Below are 19,176 nucleotides of genomic sequence, written 5' to 3'. Positions count from 1 at the left end.
TGTCTTTTTGCAGTAAAATTTGACTTGTATGCCGGAAAGTATGGCATAGAGAGTTGCATCTGTTGTATGGCATACAGAGTTGCATCTGTTGTATGGCATACAGAATTGCTTCTGTTTCATTTACTCTTTAATTGATTGATTTGATATTTTAGTTGTAGGAAAATCAATTGGCACGATTGTAACATGTACAGCTTGTGGCAAACAGTTAAACCCTTCCAAAAAGGGAGCTGTGAAAAGGCATCCCAAATTAAAAGTGCTGATTTGTAAGGTACGTTATTTATCTTCTCTGGATAATCTTCTTTCTTTATGTTCAGATTTGTCTGTGTTGGCAATAAATTAGCTCTCTGACAGCATCTCGTCTGGCACAGAAAAAACAGCTTTGTTATAGTGTGTATGTGTGTTTGGTTTCTTTTGTTTCCCTGCATGGTTTTGCAACTGAATGTCCTTCCAATCATCATCCACTTCACTGCATTGGCAGGTTGTATTTTATTGTGCTATTAAAAAAAAAATTTTTTTTGCATTTTGTAAATCACAATATCTTTATAAAAAAAACTGAAACATTTTACTGCAATAGTCTTCCTTATTCCCGTTCTTGTTGTTTTATAATAAAACCATAAATTTTAACTCCAGCAGTTTTAAATATGTGGTGATGAAATGAGAGCTTGGAAATTCTTTATTTTAATTTCAATATTGAAATATATTAAGCTTCTGGTTTGTCATATAGACATATTAGTTCTTTGTACATTGCTACTGTTAATTATTAAATTGTGATGATGTTACCTTGTTTTCTCTCCAACAGAAGTGTTATAAATATTATACAAGTGGTGAAATTTCTCGGGACGCTGATGGTCTAGATGAACAGTGCCGATGGTGTGGTGAAGGTGGTCGCTTACTAGGCTGTGATTTCTGTCACAATGCATTTTGCAAAGGCTGCATCCTAAGGAATTTAGGGCGGTCAGAGTTATTCATTATAACAGATGGGGGTAAGATTATTTTTATCTTTTTGCTTATTATACTCAAATGCTTTTTCTCTTTGTAGTTTGCATTGAGGGGGGAAATATTTTATATCAAAGGTTGAACTTAATTCTCGCGGCAATACAATTAGCATGGATCTGATTTTTATCTTTTATTTGTTTCAGCTGTAGGCCTTTGAAGGGTTTTGTTGAAACAGAATTGAACCCTGTACTTAGTTTTGAAATCTGGTACTTATTCTGTTGGTCTAATTTGCCAAATCACTAAGATACTGGGGCATAAGCAAACTGACACCAGTTATCACGTGGTAGTGGGATACAAACACGCACACGCATGCACACACACACACACACACACAGATAAGATACTGTCCCTTAGTGGGTTGAACCCCCAACCCCTAACTCTCTCATGTTATATATATATATATATATATATAAAGAGCGGGCTTCTATATGTTTTCTGTCTACCAGATATACTCACAAGGCATTGGTTGGCTTGGCCCAGAGCTATGGTAAAAGACACATGCCCCAAGGTGCCATAGAATCATGTGGTTGCAAAGTAAGTTTCTTAACCACACAGCCGTTCCTCTGTCTATCTTTATGTTTAACCTTTCAGCATTCAGATTACTCTATCAGCGGTAATATTTATTTGTGCACATTGTTTTGAATTAAGTGTGCATTATCTTGTAACTTTGACATTTCGCTGATATAAATCTTTATTTTGTAAATGACATGGTAGGGTTGGTTTGAGGGGCCAGATCTGGTTGGTTTGAATATAAAGCAGATTGAATATTTGGGCCGGATACGGTCAGTTTAAATGCTAAAGGGTTAATATCTTTGCAGTAAACCATTAATTTGCTTTTTCTTCTTTTGTTGCAGGTTCTGAAAAGTGGAAATGTTATGTTTGTGATCCTCCCAAAATAAAAGCACTAGTTGTACAGTGTAATGAAGTTTATGAATTATTGGAGGAAGAACGCAAGCGAGATAACCTAATGCAGATCAAACAAGTCAAAGCTGAAGAGAAGCAGGCATCTTCCAGTAAAAAAATTGCTGCTACACCTGTTATTCCAATTTGTGATGAAAGGATGAACATCACTGCAAAAACCCTTGACACTGTTATTGAAAAGCTACTGGTGGCCACAACTTCTATGACTTTGATGCTAAACACATTAAAATGTGATCTTAAAGAAGCAGAAAATGTCTCAGACACTACTGCTGCTGCTGCTGCTGCTGCTGCTGCTGCCACCACTGGTGAGAAGCAGACTGAAAGAGACCAGGGTGTGGTGAAACTAAAGAAAGGTCTTGTGAAATATTTCCTGGCTCTAAAAGAGACTCTCTTTGCCTCTGAGGTGAAGGATGAGAAAGTGGAGAAGAAATCCAATACCTCACTGGGGTCAGATAGGAAATCGGGGACGAAGAATCTGAGTGGCAAAGAAAGGGGAAAGGTTGAGAAGAGACAGTCTAAAAGTAAAACTTATTCCAGCGATGAAGATTTCAAGAGCTTGAAAGGAGAAAACGAAACTGAGAAAAACAAAGATTTGTCATCTCAAAGTAAAGGGAAAAATGCTTCTAAAGTAAATAATATTTCCAACTCAGTTATCTCTGTCTCGAATGATGAAGATGACGACGATGATGATGATGATGATATTGAATATCTTGGTGAGAGCAAGTTGAGCAATGTGTCTGATAATGACAAAGACAGCAAGGAAAAATCTGTTAAAAGAGAAAAATCCGAAGACCAGAATTCAGAAAAAGATTGGAATCTTTTGAAACAAGAAAATAAGGTCTCGCCTCAAAAGAATTCCAATAATCTTGCCGAGAAGTTCTTGGAAGATCAAGATTTATCTGATGATGGAACGAAAGCAATGGAGGAGGATGAAGAGGAGGAGAAGGTGAAGAAGAAGGACAGTAGAGAAGAAGAAAGAACTCCCAAGAAAAGAGAGAAAACTGAAGAGCGGAGTGGGAAGAAGAAAGAAAAAGAATCAGAAAGATTGTCAAAGAAAAAATCGAATGATAAATCAGAAAGAAGTGTTAGAAAGAGAGATGAAGAGAAAGTTTCTTCGAAAGACAAGGCTAATGAAAAATCACCAAGGAAATCTGAGAAAAATGAAGTGAAATTTTCCAAATCAAACAATAAAGTAGATGGGGTATCGGTGAAAAAAGAGGAAGATGACGATAGTGACTTGTCTGTTGATGATATTCCATTGATTAAGCGCTCCCAGAAAACAGAGAAGAAAAGTCCAGATGTGAAAGTGGAACGCAAGAAAAAATCAGGTAAAGATGTTAAAAGTGATGCAGAGAAGAAATCAAGTGTCAGTATTAAAAGTGAGAGAACTGCAGGTAAAATGGACATTGACAGTGACGACACTGCCGAACCTGTCAGTAACCATTCTGACAGTTTCCTCAGCACCAAACAGATACCTGATCCTGAGAATGCTGCTGCACAACTGTCTCTTTTGATGGAAATGGCAAATGAAATATCAAAGAATCAGGGCAATGACTCCGATGACAATGACAACAACAACAACGACGGTGACGATCATGATGAAGAGGATAATGGATTTACTAATAGCAACGAAGAAGATGATAATGATGAGGATAGTTCTATTGCTGCTCAAAAAGTAGATTCCGAAAACATAAAATCTGCTACAGATGGGAACCAATTCCATGAGAGTGATAATGCCAGTTTTGCAAATGGTAACAGCATTGATGTTTCCAAGAAAACTGCATCAAGTAAAAATACCCCCAAAAAACAGAGTAATACCGGTGCTACAGAGTCTGACCATGAACCTTGTGAATCTGCAGGTGAGAAGAAACGAAGGCGGTCAGACAGGAAGAAAACTTCAGATGGGAAAGACAAGAATAACGAGAAGGAGCGTAATAACGAGTCAGATGAAAACAATCCTTTGGATGACAGAAATGAGTCTGATAGTAACAGGAATCAGCCAAATGACCAGAAGAAAGACGACAGCTCTGAATCTGAGAAAGAAAAGGAGAAGACCGACAATGATGATGACAGCGACAGTAAGTTGACTATTAAAGCTAAGAAACAGAAGGAAGCGAAGAAGCAAAAAGAAATGAAAAAACTGAAAGATAAAAAGACCGTCAAACAAGAAAAAGATGTCAAGGTAAATGAGATGGATGAGTCTAATGATGAAGACGATAGTAAGATAGGTAAAGAGAAATGTAAGGAAGCTACTGATGAGGACAAGCAGTTAGCTGCTGTAAATAGTGCTTCTGACAGTGATTCATCAGATTCCAGCGATGACAGTGATCTTTACACTCGCAAAAAACGCCGAAATAGGAAAACCAAGATCAAAAAAGGTTAGTCAGTTTCTACATGGTCATTTTGCAGTTTTTTTATTACTGACACTATTGCAAACAAACTTTCTATTTTGATTTTTACTGTTTGGCTTTTTTTTTATATCAGTTTTACAACACTGATTTATAGAATATTGGCAGACTTAAAAGTTTGAAGAACACAGAAGAACATCTTTATTTTTGTACTGTTAATTTAAACACTGATTTTAGTGGGGCTGGTGTATCCTATGTAAACAATATCCTAAGACCAAAGTTCTATGTAAAAAGAATTGGTGTTTGTGCTGGTGCGATGTAAAAAGCACCCACTACACTCTGTAAAGTGGTTGACGTTAGGAGAGGCATCCAGATGTAGAAACCAAGCCAAAACAGGCTATGGAACCTGGTGTGGCCTCTAGCCTATTAATTCTTGTCAAGCTGTCCAACCCATGCCAGCATGTAAATCAGGCATCAAATGATAACGATGGTATGGCACAAATAAACTGTAGATGAACAAGTCGAAACTTTCAACAATATTTAGTGCTGAACTTGGTCAGCTTCTCAATCTAAGCCAAATTGATGATGGCACATTGTCCAGCTTGTTGATCATTTAGAAAGAGAGCCATAAGAAAAATGGTTCCATACATAAATCTACCTTTATTGAATTTGGTGCTGATATATTTGGTGAGAAAAGATGTCAGGTCACCAATTTTATTGTTGATGTAGTCATTAAACTTAAAATATTGTGATACAGATCACTAATGAATACAAACAAGTTGATGTAACAAAAGATATCTCCAACATCAAAATTCTTTTATAATTGCTGATAATTAACTGTATTTGAATGTACCCAGAGAAATGTATAATGAAATAGAGAATTTAAAGATAGCATAGTCAAACAGCTATAGGCATAAATCTAAGTTTGTCATCACATAATGTTATGACTGGGTATGTGTCTGTGTGAACAACTAAATTATATGTATTTATATGAATTATATATCCTTTAACTGCTTATGTATGACAGTGTTACATAGATTAATGTATGTGTAAGAGTGAAAGAAATTTGAGAGAATCTTAGATAATATGGACTAGACTGAATTGTCTGCAACCACAATCGAACCAAAAGCTTATATTACCTCACAGTGAAACAGAATATTCCTTTAGTAATTTCGTGCGAAAGCTGAAACAGTTCCTTTGAGGTTTGCCAATTTCTATCACAGCCTTTATCAAATGTGATTGGCTGTAATATATGTCAGTGTGTTGGTTAACTGTGTGGGTGTTTATTGCTAACCACTATGAAATTTACCAAATATTGTTATATCAATGAAATGCAGATTAAAATTCAAACAGAGATGCAGTAAGATCAAGTCTGGGAGAGCAATCAATGTAATTATGTAGTAATTTGATCCAAGTGTAATTTGTCCTGAGTGTGGGTATGATAAAGCTGGTATTGTGTATTTTTTATGTCTTACCTCTGACTTATTTTATCTAATGCCTCATAACCTTATTGGACTCTGTAGCAACAACTTTCTGTTTGGTGTTTATGTGGTAAAAACTAGTTCCTGCTTTCTCTTTAAAAGAAAAAGAATCTCCAGTGAAGGGACAAAAGAAAACCAGGGAATCGTCTACTAATGAGAAAAACAAGAACGGAGATGAAGTAAAGAAACGAGTCACTCGGAGTCGATCAGGGGCATCAGCAAACAAAGATACCAAAGCGAAAGAGAAAGGACAGCATTCAGATTCCTCTAACTATGATTCTGAGCTGGAGAAAGAAATCAATAAATTGTCTCAAAAAGTTATTATAAAGAAGTCAGGAGATAGAAGAAAGAGAGGAACAGACAAATCAAAGAGAAACAAAAGTAAAAAGAAAGGTTTGTATTGATGTAGTTCAACCTTTTGTTTGTGTAGTGTGGTGTGCATTGATTGTGGGTGTTGTGTTAGCATGTGCTGTATTCCTTTATTGACTTCATTGTTTTGTTGTTTTTTTTGCAGCTAATGCTGGAGAAAACAATGCAGATGTATCATTTTCTGATTCCTCTCAAGAGTCTGAGCAATCTTCAGAGGAAGAAAAGTCTATCAAAGAAGTTAGTAATTAACTTTATTTAAATGTCTTTTTAGAATAGTTAGAAAATTATATTATTTTGAAAGAAATTCTTGTCAGATTTCAAAATGGAAAGAAACAATTGTCTTTTGATATATTTACCCTTTTGATACTCAACCACCCAAGGCCACCCTTAATTTAGAGACTTTAGTGTTTAAAGTGATCTAAGTTGAAACTTTCTGTTAAAATTTCATTTTATATTCTGCTTCAAGCATAAACTTAATATTGAAGTTATTTTACTATATTCCTCATTATTTAAAAATTTAATTGGAAGAAAATTTCTGTATTTTAACAGAATTTCACCTCATAATTGATAATCTTCTCTATTTAACAAATTGTTGACCCCTTTAGTATTAAATTCTTCAGGTTTTGAAGCAAAAAAAAAAACCACTCAGTATCATTTTTAACAATTAATAAACTGTTTTCCTTCGAAATAATGTTGCAGCAATCTGAAAAGATGGCATTCAGGTGGAACAACGTCAGGAAAGTAAGGTGGACAAGAGAAAACATATTTACTGCCATAATCATTTCCTGAGTGAATTGAGCAATATCACCATTATTCATCATCATTTAACATCCGCCTTCCATTCTGGGATGGTTTGACAGGGAATTTTGAGCCTCCTTTACATGTTTCTTTCACATTAAATATTTTATGACAAAGAAGTTTATTTGTCATAAAATAACTCACGACTGGATATAGTTTCATTTTGTAAAAACTTAATTCTGGGATACAAAAGATATTTTACCAAAACAAAAAGAAAATTTATTGGAGTATGTTTTTTTTATTTTGTATGTGTGTACTAATTTGCTAATTATAACTACATTATTTGTGTGACTTCAATTACTGCAGGAAGTTGATCAGAAAATAAAGGAGGAGGAAGAGAAAGCCATGACTTTAAATATGATGGATAAAGAAGGAGAGGAGGAAGACGATGATGATAGCTCCGATACTGATAGCAGTGATTCAGGTATCTCATTGTTTTTCTTCATTTCGCTTTATTTTTTCCTCTACTTCCTCTGCTTTTTGTCTTGATACACACAATGAAGTTGGTTGTAACTGTTGAAATCTGTTTTATTCCCCCACCAGAAATCATTACTAACAAGAAGCGGAAGCGATCAGATAAGAACAAAAAAGACGAATCAGATTCCCATCCAAAGAAGAAACAGAAAAGCAATCGTCTTTTACGTGCAAAACTGTCAGAATCTGGATCTGATAAATCTGGAGATGAATCCGAAAGGTAAGTTGGATTTACTTATTTTCAGCCCATTTGGTGATGGCATTTATTAAAATGCCTTTGTGGTCTTTTAGTAATTAAAATGTGAAGATAAGTGGCCTTGAGGTTAGAATGTTGGCCTCATGATGAGAAAGTCATAAACTTGATTCATGGATCCGTCAGCAGATTGTATCCTTGGGCAAGGCATGTCATTCCAGTCTATTTAGCTAAAATGTGACAGCTGGAAGGCATGATAGATGCACTAGCACTTAAAAATTAAAAAAAGAATGTTCTGATTATCATGATGATGTTTTAGCTGTCAAATAATCTTTCAAATGGTGCTCTTAATATGTGGAGAAAGGCGAGCAGAGTTTTAATTTTGTTTAATTACTAGACAGGAGACGAATCAGATTGACTACACAAAATAATGTTAATTGCTTTTCTACACCTAAAATGTACATGTCATTTAATTAGCATGACGCTCTTTTTTTTTTTTTTGCTCATTCTCTATTTTCACCATTGTTATCTGTGTGTGTTGGTGTTAGAAAGGGCATCCTTTTGTAGAAGCCATCCCGAAGCTGACACTGGACCACTATGCAGATCCTAGCAAACTGTCCAACTTATATCAGCATGAAACTGGGATGTTAAATGATGATGATGTGTGTGTGTGTGAAATATTGACATTGTTTCACCATCATTTCTCTTATATGTAAACATTATTATAACTGAGCCATACATGTTTATATAGTTAATTAATGTGTGCCTGGGTCTCCTAGCATTGCAACACCCTTAGTATGTACCTTGGGCATTTAAACCTGCCAAAGCCTGTCTCTCTCCAGGTCTAATCTAAGCTGATTTCTCCCAGAGAGCATTGAGGGGAAGGGAGGTATAGAGAAGAAATGAGTGGTACTTTATTTATCCTAAAGGTAGAGTTGAGTACATGGCTACTGTAAGGCTTTCGATCTGATACTCGGATAACCCATTCAATTCACCTATAGATACATAGAAAGAGAGAGAGAGAGAGAGAGAGAGGAAAATAGTGGTAACTTCTGGAATCAACTGTGTGTGACAGTCAAATAGATATGTTTTTTAAATTAGATGACATTCTAAGAGAGAAAATACCATTTATCTTCTCTCTTCAGTCAGATTATTGATTTTTGTAATGGATTAAGTTGATCTGATAATCAGTTTATTTCTGTATTATTTAGGAAGAAAAATAAAAACAGTGATGATGATGATGATGAAGATGCAGAGATAGATGAAGACGAGGAAGAGGAAGAAGATAGTGGCAGTGGTAGTGCAGTTACTAGTTCTGAATCTTCAGAAGAAGAGGAGGAGGAGGACTCTGATGAGAGGTCGAAGAAGAAAAAGAAAAAGAAGAAGAAAGGCAAAAATGACTCTGATTCTGACAGCAAACCTCGGTCATATAACAAGAAAGGGAAGAAGGGAAAACGTCGGAAACGTATTAAAGCACCAAGGAATTCATCAGATTCTGATGTAAGTGGAGGCATTTTGGCTTGTTCTTATGTCCAATGTATTTCTGTTGTTAGCTGCTGGTCAATCTGATTCTGTAGTGACCATCCCTATGTAATTTTTTTTCTTCTGTGATTTACATTGTATTCCATGTCTTCCTTTTTTTTTAAAGAAGATAGGGTTTAATTTGAGGGCATTTTGGTTGCTATTTCTAGTGGGCTGATGAACTTGTAGAGAAGTTTACTCTACATATACACACACACACTGAACTGAAATTAATTCCTGTGATTAATGCATTTGGTTTTTATTGAACTATTAAGTTGTTTTCCTAACAATACTGTTGTATTTGCAGGGAGAGAGTGGCGACGATAAAAATTCCCGTGGACCAAGTAAAAGAAAGAAAATTCGTAAACTTATTTCTGATAAGAAGTTGACCGATAGTACAAAAGCTGCAGCTAAAGCAGAAGAGGAAAGACGTAAACGTGTCAATGAACGACAAAAGAAAGTAAGCTTTTGATCTTCTAACTTGATCTCCCCCATTAGTTCTGTTACTGTTCTGCCTGTTCTTATATCTGTGGCAATACATTTCTGTAGTTACATTTGCTGATATCTCTATTGTTACATGTTGTACTCTGTATTGTCACATGAGCTATAGTCTCAACACTGTTGTTCTTTTTTGCCTTTAGTTCAACCGAGTGATAGCTGACACTAATGTTCCAGCTAAATGCCCAGTGACCAAAAGGTTGGTTCTTGCCTTTGACAAAGAAGAGAAACCCATTTTAGAAGTTGCCAGTAATCTAATTACAAAACTGAAACCCCACCAAGTTGAAGGTAAAAATATTTGTACTTCACTAATTACAGTGTAATGTAGAAATGTTGTTTATTAGCATAATTTCAATAATTCATCCTTAATTTCTATTTTTTACTTGAGATCATATTTCTTGTTATCATCTTTTACAGGTGTCCAGTTTATGTTTGATTGTTGTGTTGAAACCCTGTCTCAGCTGAAGAAAGAGGAAGGTGGCGGTTGTATATTGGCTCATTGTATGGGTCTTGGGAAAACTTTATCTGTAAGTTGTTTTAATTTACTGAGAGATTAATTTTCTCTGTTGGATACTATTCAATCAATATTTATTGCTGTATTCTTCATTTTTTTTTTCTTTCAAGCTAATTACATTTGTGCACACCCTCATGGTGAATGGGAACAAAACCAAAATGAGTACCTGTCTTGTCGTCTGTCCATTGAATACAGTTCTTAATTGGAAAGATGAGTGGGAGAAGTGGGATGAAAATGAGGATTTAATGGTGAATCAAAATGTTTTTTTTTTTTTTTTTACTTTTTTCAACATCACCTTATTGAAAAGTACCTCTGTTGCCCTTTTAGCATTCAAACTGTTTGAATAAATTATATGTTGTATCATAGCTTCAAGATTTTGATGAGATGTTAATGTCCAAATGTTACGGGTGTTGACTTTACCGTTCATTCTTTCTGGGTTGATAAAATAAGCACCAGTTGAGCATTGGGATGGGTGTAATTAACTAGCCCCCTCCCCCAAAATCTGAGGCCTTGCACCCTAGAGTAGAAAGAATTAGTGACAGAAGTAAACATTAATTTTAATATTTAGTAAATATAAATATGAATGAAAATCTAAGAAATGAAGAGGAAAACTGAAATAGAAATTTGATAGCTTTAAATAAAATATTGTTTCTTGGCAGTATGGTAAAATTTGTTGGGTGTAATATTAAAGTGAGATTTTTACACAGTATTACTGAAAATGTGAATTAAATGGAAGTTGATTCTCTTTGACTTATCCCTTAGTTTTTATATATAAGCCATTTGTTTTATTTCATAAAATTGATCTGTGATGTGTATTTTCTTTGGCATCTTTTAGGTATACGAAATGACAAATATCAAGAACAATTCTCATCGTACCGATGTTTTGAAGAATTGGCATGAAAATGGCGGTATTATGATCATAGGTTATGAAATGTACAGAAATCTTAGTCAAGGTCATCATGTGAAAAATAAGAAACTTAGAAAGATTTTTGAAGATTGTCTTGTTAATCCTGGTAAGTCAGCTTACTAATTCTTGTATACAATAGCTTTTTTTATGTGTTAAATTTTGTTAACCGTTTTAACCTTTTTAGATGTTTGTTGCATTAAAAAAACTAAGCAGGTGTAACTCATATATGTGAAATAACAGTTTGACTCTGCTCCATTTGTCCAAGTGTCTTCTACTTCAGCACCAGGCTGAGCCAAACCTTGTAAGTGGATTTGTTTGACACAGACTGAAAGGAACCCATTGTGTGTGTGTGCAATTTCACAGTTGCTTGTTTCCAGTTTTTCACATAGGCGTGTCCAGGCTATTTGTTGCTCAATAAACTGGGAAATTATTATCCTCCCTTAGACACAGGTTGGGGTTGGGGACAGGAAAGGCATTTGGCTGTAGAAAATTCTGCTCCAGCATACTCTCATTTGACCCTTGCAAACGTGAAAAAATAGTCATTAATGCAATGATGTTGATCTCCATCCTACAATTTGTACTAATTAAAAGGTCAATGTGTAAAAGCAATACTTTGTCTTGGGTTATAACTATATAAAATCTTTTCTTAAAATATTTACTTTTTAAATTATCATAAATGATTAGAAATCTTCCAGATAGAACGTAAAGTAATTGACCATAGATATATTTATATTTGTTGGTTGTTTTGTTAAAAGTGAGGTACTAAGGATTTGATATTCAGCTTTAGTGCAGAAACTCACTGTCTTCTTGTCTCACATTATTGAATTTTCCATTTGTTGGATCTTTCTTTTATCTTTTCTTTTATTTTTATTTTCAGGTCCAGATTTAGTGGTGTGTGATGAAGGTCATGTTCTTAAAAATGATTCTTCAGGAGTGTCAAAAGCAATGAATAGAATTCACACAAAACGTCGTATTGTTCTCACTGGAACTCCATTACAGAATAATTTAGTAGAATGTAAGTGTTTATTTCTATTGTGTCCCTATCTCTTTCTTGTAGACTGTTGTAAAATATGCATTTGTTCCTATTGAAATCAATACAACTGCTGCCATTACCAACTTGCCAATTCTTTAATGACCAACAACAATTGTATGAATAATATGAGCAATTCCATCTAAAATATTAAGACAATGACACGAGATAATGCAGCACCTCATTGTATTTTGGAAGTTGCATAAAATGTCTTTGATCTTGGGTCAGTGAAGATTTGTTTTGAGACTAAACAGTAAGGATAATACAATTAACAAGAACAATATGACCTCCACCAAAACCAATACACCCAACACCGCTGCAACCAAATCAGTAACTTTTGAATAACCAACTAGCATAATTGTATGATTTGCAGTAAAAAGAAGGTAGAACTTTCTAATAGAAAGCCTTTTCTGGTTAGTAATGAATTTCACTTTGTCCCATGGGATGAAGTGAAATTCTTGATTTTGAATGGTGCTTGGAAAATACATGGATCCAGGACTTTTGCCAACCCTTACCTGTTTTTCATGTATTTATACCCAGAGGAATCTCTAAGTGCAAAGATAGCAGACAATTTATTAGCAAGTAATATCAACATACTTCATTGGCAGCAGACCAAACAATGACATCACCTTCTGTAGTAGAGCTGGAAAGGGGGGATGCACACACACACACACACACACAGTAAAATTCCAAGAAGTACAAAGAATATGTTACAACACAAACTTTGGTGTTTGAAATAAGGCTTTTGTGCAGATTTACCATGATTCTTATACAAATTAACTGCAAACCAAGTTCTTTATTTCCCTGGCAGTGCCAGGTATCCTTTTACTAACTTTTAAAGTGTGTTTTGTTTTTACTTTCAGATCATTGTATGGTTAGTTTTGTGAAGCCTAATTTACTTGGAACACGTAAAGAATTTTGTAACAGATTTGTAAATCCCATAACAAATGGGCAGTGTTCCGATTCCACTTCATATGATGTAAAAGTTATGAAAAGACGTGCCCACATATTGCATGATCTCTTGGATGGCTGTGTACAGGTAAGAATGCAATTCATTTACCCATGATGAACTCAAAAGAGTTAACTGTTTTCAGATATTTCTAAGTGGAATGCATTTCCAAGAAATTTCTAAAATATTTGTGTATTTAGACTTCTTTAATGTCAACTGTAATTTTCCTGTTTATTGGTATATTTAACATGGTATTTGGAATAAAAAATTTAACAAAGGCTCTTGCATTAGGCTCAAAACTATTCTAAATTTAGGTAAACTCAGGTGGAATCTTATTTTGTATTAGGTTGTAATTTTCTTCATAGTATTGCAGTGTGCTACTAGTGATAGCTTATCTGTTGGTTTTTGCGATGAATATTCAGTTAATTGATCAGCTAAACTACATATTCATTAACTCTGCATTTAAACTGGTCGTATCTGGCCCAAATAATTTTAACTGTTTTATGTTCAAACCAGCCAGATCTGATCTTTCACACCTACCCTACAATGTCATTCTAAAAATGAAACAATCACATTATTGAACTTTCAAAGCTACAAGATAATGCATGAATAATTTAAAACATGTGGACAAAAATGCATTACATTTGACTGTAATCTGGATGCTAAAGGGTTAAATTAAAATACAGGTGACTGAGTATTCCACTGACTATAGAAACCATGTTAAAACAGACGACTGGTACCTGGTGCCACCTTCTGGCTTGCCAGCTCCTGTCAAACTGTCTATCTCATGCCAGTACAGAAAATGGATGTTAAATGATGAATGAAAAAAAAAAATCCTTCTGGTGGGCTTCTGCACAGTTTCTGTCTATCTATTTTCTCTCAGAAGACCCTACTGAACCTGAGGCTACTATTTGGTCATGAAAGGGTTAAATGTAGCTCGTTTTGTATCAGTGGAAGAAATTATTAACTCTAATGCTTTATTGAAAATAAATGACATTGAAATGTTTTTCTAATCACTTTGCCATCATCATTTTTTTTTTGTTTTGTATTTCAGAGGAGAGATTACAGTGTCTTAACAGACTTTCTGCCGCCTAAACTGGAATATGTTATTTTAGTAAGATTGTCTGATGTACAAATAGAATTATACCAGAAATATCTAGACAATTATTCACATGTTTCTGGTGCTGGGTCTGTAGACAAACGGCCAGTTGGATTATTTGCTGATTACCAGAACCTAATGAAGATCTGGAGTCATCCTTGGGTGCTAAAACTTAACGAAATTAGACAAGAAAATAAAGTAAGTTCATATTTTATTGCAGTATTAAGTTGCAGAAGCACATCACATCATCAAAATTTCAAAGCTATGAGATAATGCATGATTAATTCAAAACAATATAAGTAAATAAGCATTACATTTGGCAGATTACTCTGAATGCTAAATGGTTGGGGGAAAAAAATCCTATTATATTTTTACAATTAAATATTATTAAAGAATTGTATTGAAAAAAAATTAAAATATTTTGTGTATTGCAAAAGTATGACCAGTTTATTGCAGATAAATTTTAACAACAAAATCTTATATGGACCCCTAAGGGCCATATGGACCTTGGTTGAGGACCACAGCTCTGCACTGTTCTTTCCTTCTGACCTATCAAATAAAAAATAAAATGGAACAAATATTGTTGATATTTTAGAGGAAAACAATATAAAAAATGAGAAATGTTATTTGAAGTACGTGTTAATTAATATTTGATTATTTTTCAGAAACGTTATGACTCTGATGATGATATGGACTCTTTTATTGATGATGATACTGAAGAATCCGTCAGTGATGGATCGTCAAGTAATGAAAGCTTTGAGAACTCTGACAAGGAAGACGCTACGCCTCCCTCTGGTGGTAGCCGGCCTTCCACCAGTACCAGGGCAACGAGAGCTTCAAGACGACGCGGGTGAGGCTTTGTTTGTTTGTTCGTTTTAATTTATCTCCATGTTTTATTTGTCACAGTTTAATTACAAGGAAACAAAAAGAAAAAGAAAAAAAGGAGGAGGCATTACGGGAAGGGAGTGACGGGTTGCACACCCCCAAAATAAATGGCATGTTCAGGCGATTATGACCATGGAGCATGGCAGTGGCACTTGCTGGAGCAGCCCATTCCACCTTATGGGGCTCATTTCTCAGACAGGCCACTGTTGTCCTGATTTTGCAGCGGAAATTGGTAGTGCAGAGTCAGAGAACACCTGAGGTCTTAAAAGCAACTGACAGAAACTGATAGTGGCCGGTCAGGCCCCTATATTTATTTTCCCCTCTTCTGTGTTATCCCAGGTTTTGCAGCTGATGCAGTATTTTCTGAATTGTTTCTAGCTACCTACCACATAGTCCCCATAGACGGAGAGAACAGTAGGAGTGCTTTGCTTCAAATACCACAAATAGACATGTTTGACAAATGGCTTAAAGCAAATGTCTAAGTCTGCTGCTTGTTTTACTGCCAACGCAACACATCACATCACTGACTCATCCAAAACTTACTTCTAATTTTGCCAGTTTCACTACCACTTACACATTCATGCTAAAAGATCCTCTGTGTGGATACTCAGCATGCTAGAAATAGGAACCAAATATCTCTCTGTTCGTGCCTTACTACCATCTAAATTAAAAGAAGGATACTTTGGATAGTGTAATTTTAAGTAAACTAATAAAACGAAATGGTCACAACTGGAGCATCTTTCATCATTGGGACCATTGGTCTACATGATAAGTCATTCCTCCACAGATCAGCATCATCATCATCATCATCATTGTCGTCATTTAAATGTCTGTTTTCCATGCTGGCACCTGGCTCCATTGTCTGTATTGGCATGGACTGGATGCACTTCCTATTGCCAAACATTTTACAGAGGGTACTGGGTGCTTTTTATGTGGCACCAGAACTTCTTCCTGCCCACTCTTTTCTTGCAAACATTGAAACTGAATACAAACAACATCAATCTCAAGCATATTGGAGAATCTACATGGATCATTGATAACTGCTTCTTTCCTTTAATTATAAATTATGAGGGAAAAAAAAAAAATCAGAATAGAACCCCTATTTTCATCACATTTCTGACGTTGCAGTGATTGTTAAGTTACAATTCCCATATACATATGTTTTTCATTGTTTTTACTGTAAATGTTTCAGATCTGATGATGATAAAGCAGAAGTTGTCAAAGAATGGAAAACTAGATCTCGTGGTGGTGTTGAAGAAGGTGAGTGTTTTCTTAATTGTTTGATCCCGTCTCATACCAAGTCTTCTTACTTGACTTTCGATCTCGATTGTCTTGAGCTACACCTCCATCTCTAGGTTTAATTAATTAATTAATTAGGTTGAGTGATTATGGAGAAGTAAAGAAGCTTCTACATGGTCTTTCAACTTGTGAGAAATAGCAGCCAAAATCACTTAAATGCACACTGCCATCTTAAACAAAGGAAGGACACATTTGGCAATGTGGTTCTGTGTCTTCAGTCTTCTATAGATAGAACCCACCCCTGTGTGCACAGTGACAGTACCCAGAAGCTACTCCTGTATGTTATCTATTTACAATCCTGATGTTATCCTTTATGTTATCTATTTACAATTCTGATGTTATCCATTATGTTATCTATTTACAATTCTGATGTTATCCATTACAAATCCTGATTTTTCTTTTAACTATCTGCTTTTCATTGGTCTTTTATTCTGAACATGTTAGTGCATTGAAAATGCGTCTGTTTGTTTATTTGCATTAGTGAACAATTTCCATATGTATAAACTTTCTTCTAATTATAGCGGATCCTGTAGTTGAAGAGAAAGAAGAGAAAGATTGTCCTGTCAGTTCAGAATGGTGGTCAGAATATTTAAGTGATTCAGATTGTCACAATTTAGAGCTTTCTGGAAAACTGAAATTAACATTTGACATCTTACAAATGTGTGAAGAAATTGGTGATAAAGTGTAAGTATATGATGTTTTATTGAAATATTACAAAACCCAGACCTTGTTTTGTTTATAAATAGGTTTTAAATTGTTATTCTTTCAATATATGTTTTGCTTTAAAAACAAGAAAAGTCTGTTGGAAATTTGTAACTGTCTCTGCAGTTGGTCCCAACTTAGTAGAGACAATTTTTTGTTATACTTTAATGTTTACTATTTTATTTAAAGATGTTTGTAACTTTCTAACTGCATTGATATGTTTTGGAAATGATATGGAAGATAATCTTTAAAAAATAAATGTAAAGGCAATGTATTTGCCATGAGAAACAGTAAAAATACATCAGTTTTGAGCAAATGTCCATTATGAAGATATTAGAGACAGGAAAAATGGGGGGAGGACCCCCAACTTTGTCATTCGATAATCAAGACAATAATTAATGAAGGATGTGGGTTAATGGCTATGTAGATTGTGGGCAGATGGATGAAGTGGGTAAGTAGATAAGCAGCTTTAAAGTAGTGGTGGTAGATGGTGGAAGGAAGTGGATAGCTTTCACTGGAGGATGCAGTTTATGTGGTGGGAAGATGTAAGAAGTGGGGAGATGGATGGTGGTTAGAAGTGTTGGACATTAGCTAAGTGTGAAACAGCTGCAGTTAGTGATGTGTGCTTATTGGTAGGCACAGCAGTGTATATACATATATAAACATGTTGGTGTGAGTGGAAGGGTCTTAGCTGGTATACGTCCCTATCCATCACAGGAGGGAGCAAAAGAAGGAAAGAAAGGAATTGGGACTGGACAATAAAGTTATGAATATCAAATGGAAAACATTTACCCATTTGAAAAGTTGTTTGCAAATTAGCTTAGTAACTGGGAGAGGTGTGGTTGGGTTAAACTGAAGATAGGAAAATGGCATTGGGGTAATTCATGGAGTTAAAATGGCATGTTACAGGTTTACGGAGCCCATGATTGTGAGGTATATCACGCAGGTGCTCTGTATTGGTCAGCCAAGCAACATGTCTTATCTATGTACAAAACATTGCAGAGTTGACATTTTTATACATAGACTTTACATTTGTTTTTATTCCTTTCTTCCATTGGATTATTTATTGCCTGACATGACCTACACAGCAGATGCCGTCCTTGGATCGTATATTTTAATGAAAATCAAGTTGAGTCTCTTTCCCCTCAACTTAAACACTATACCACATTACAAAAAATGTTGGATGTGGTTTAAATTGAAATCAACTAAATCGTCAACTTTGATTATAGAAACTGTTTTGTTTCTATTTTAGGTTAGTTTTCAGCCAAAGTTTGTTATCATTAGATTTATTAGAAGATTTCCTGGAATTCATTGATACTAATGCTCAGAAAGAACAAGAAGAAAAAGACAAAGAAAAAGAAAAAGAAACGTCTAGTAACAAGGTAAATGTATATATATATATATATGTATATATGTGTAGTAATTTTATTAACAGTTCCTCAATAGACTGAATGCTAATTATTCGGGGTATCTGGCTACCAAATCTCTTTCTTCAAAAAATGCAGGGCTCAAGAGTGTGAGCATAGGATATATAGTAGAAGCAGTTAGAGTAAAGTGAGAAAAGACACAGTTTTTGTGGTGATGGGATAATGTTTGAAGAGAATTGATGAACGTGGCTGGGTTTGTCAATCAGAAAGTCTGTAGAATTGTGTATGCTTGTCTGTAGTGAGTGCATAGTTGCAGACGAGTGTAAGGCATATTTTGCTTGTAGAGGGTTAGCAGCCATTTGGAACTAAGAATTTTATGTCCTTTGAAGCAGAAAACGCAACTTTGGTAATGCAATATTGAAAAGCTAGGTTTTCCAAGAGAAGTTAGAGATGGTCAGACCTAACAATTGTATAGAGTGTAACAGATTTGGTCGTGTTGTTGTTGTTGTTGCCTGCAATGTTGTTAAACTGTCCTTGGTCTGATGATGTATGATTTTATGTAAGTAACAACATTCAACAGAAAATATATAAACATTTTTCATTTTAGAAAAAGAAAGATAAAGACGAGAAAGAGACCTTTGGCAAATCTTGGATCAAAGGAGCTGATTACTTTCGACTCGATGGTTCTACACCTGCTCACTATCGTAAGAAATGGGCTGAAGTTTTCAATGATACAGAAAATTATAGGTAAAGTTCTGACAGTTTTTCGCCTTTTGTTGCCTACTCTCTGCTCACCTTTTCTTTCTTATATACTTTAACCTGTCT

General features: G+C 35.0%; 1 protein-coding gene across 2 annotated transcripts in view; it reads left to right on the top strand.

Annotated features, from left to right (window-relative positions):
• LOC106867548 (transcriptional regulator ATRX) overlaps positions 1-19,176 on the top strand; it is a 50,023-nt gene that overhangs the window by 22,897 nt on the left and 7,950 nt on the right. For both annotated transcript variants that reach the window (XM_014912452.2, XM_014912453.2), the window contains 21 exons: positions 153-268; positions 800-983; positions 1,851-4,295; positions 5,849-6,139; positions 6,261-6,352; positions 7,220-7,337; positions 7,457-7,607; positions 8,792-9,080; positions 9,409-9,561; positions 9,743-9,887; positions 10,017-10,126; positions 10,224-10,361; positions 10,949-11,126; positions 11,898-12,035; positions 12,914-13,089; positions 14,054-14,296; positions 14,764-14,948; positions 16,176-16,243; positions 16,804-16,966; positions 18,237-18,366; positions 18,959-19,098. In XM_014912452.2, the coding sequence (XP_014767938.1) occupies positions 153-268; positions 800-983; positions 1,851-4,295; positions 5,849-6,139; positions 6,261-6,352; positions 7,220-7,337; positions 7,457-7,607; positions 8,792-9,080; positions 9,409-9,561; positions 9,743-9,887; positions 10,017-10,126; positions 10,224-10,361; positions 10,949-11,126; positions 11,898-12,035; positions 12,914-13,089; positions 14,054-14,296; positions 14,764-14,948; positions 16,176-16,243; positions 16,804-16,966; positions 18,237-18,366; positions 18,959-19,098 (5,653 nt within the window). The remainder of the gene's footprint in view (positions 1-152; positions 269-799; positions 984-1,850; positions 4,296-5,848; positions 6,140-6,260; positions 6,353-7,219; positions 7,338-7,456; positions 7,608-8,791; positions 9,081-9,408; positions 9,562-9,742; positions 9,888-10,016; positions 10,127-10,223; positions 10,362-10,948; positions 11,127-11,897; positions 12,036-12,913; positions 13,090-14,053; positions 14,297-14,763; positions 14,949-16,175; positions 16,244-16,803; positions 16,967-18,236; positions 18,367-18,958; positions 19,099-19,176) is intronic.

The sequence above is a fragment of the Octopus bimaculoides genome, chromosome 13 (genome assembly GCF_001194135.2).
Source record: "Octopus bimaculoides isolate UCB-OBI-ISO-001 chromosome 13, ASM119413v2, whole genome shotgun sequence".
Classification (NCBI taxonomy): domain Eukaryota; kingdom Metazoa; phylum Mollusca; class Cephalopoda; order Octopoda; family Octopodidae; genus Octopus; species Octopus bimaculoides.
This window is presented reverse-complemented; position numbering and strand designations above follow the sequence as displayed.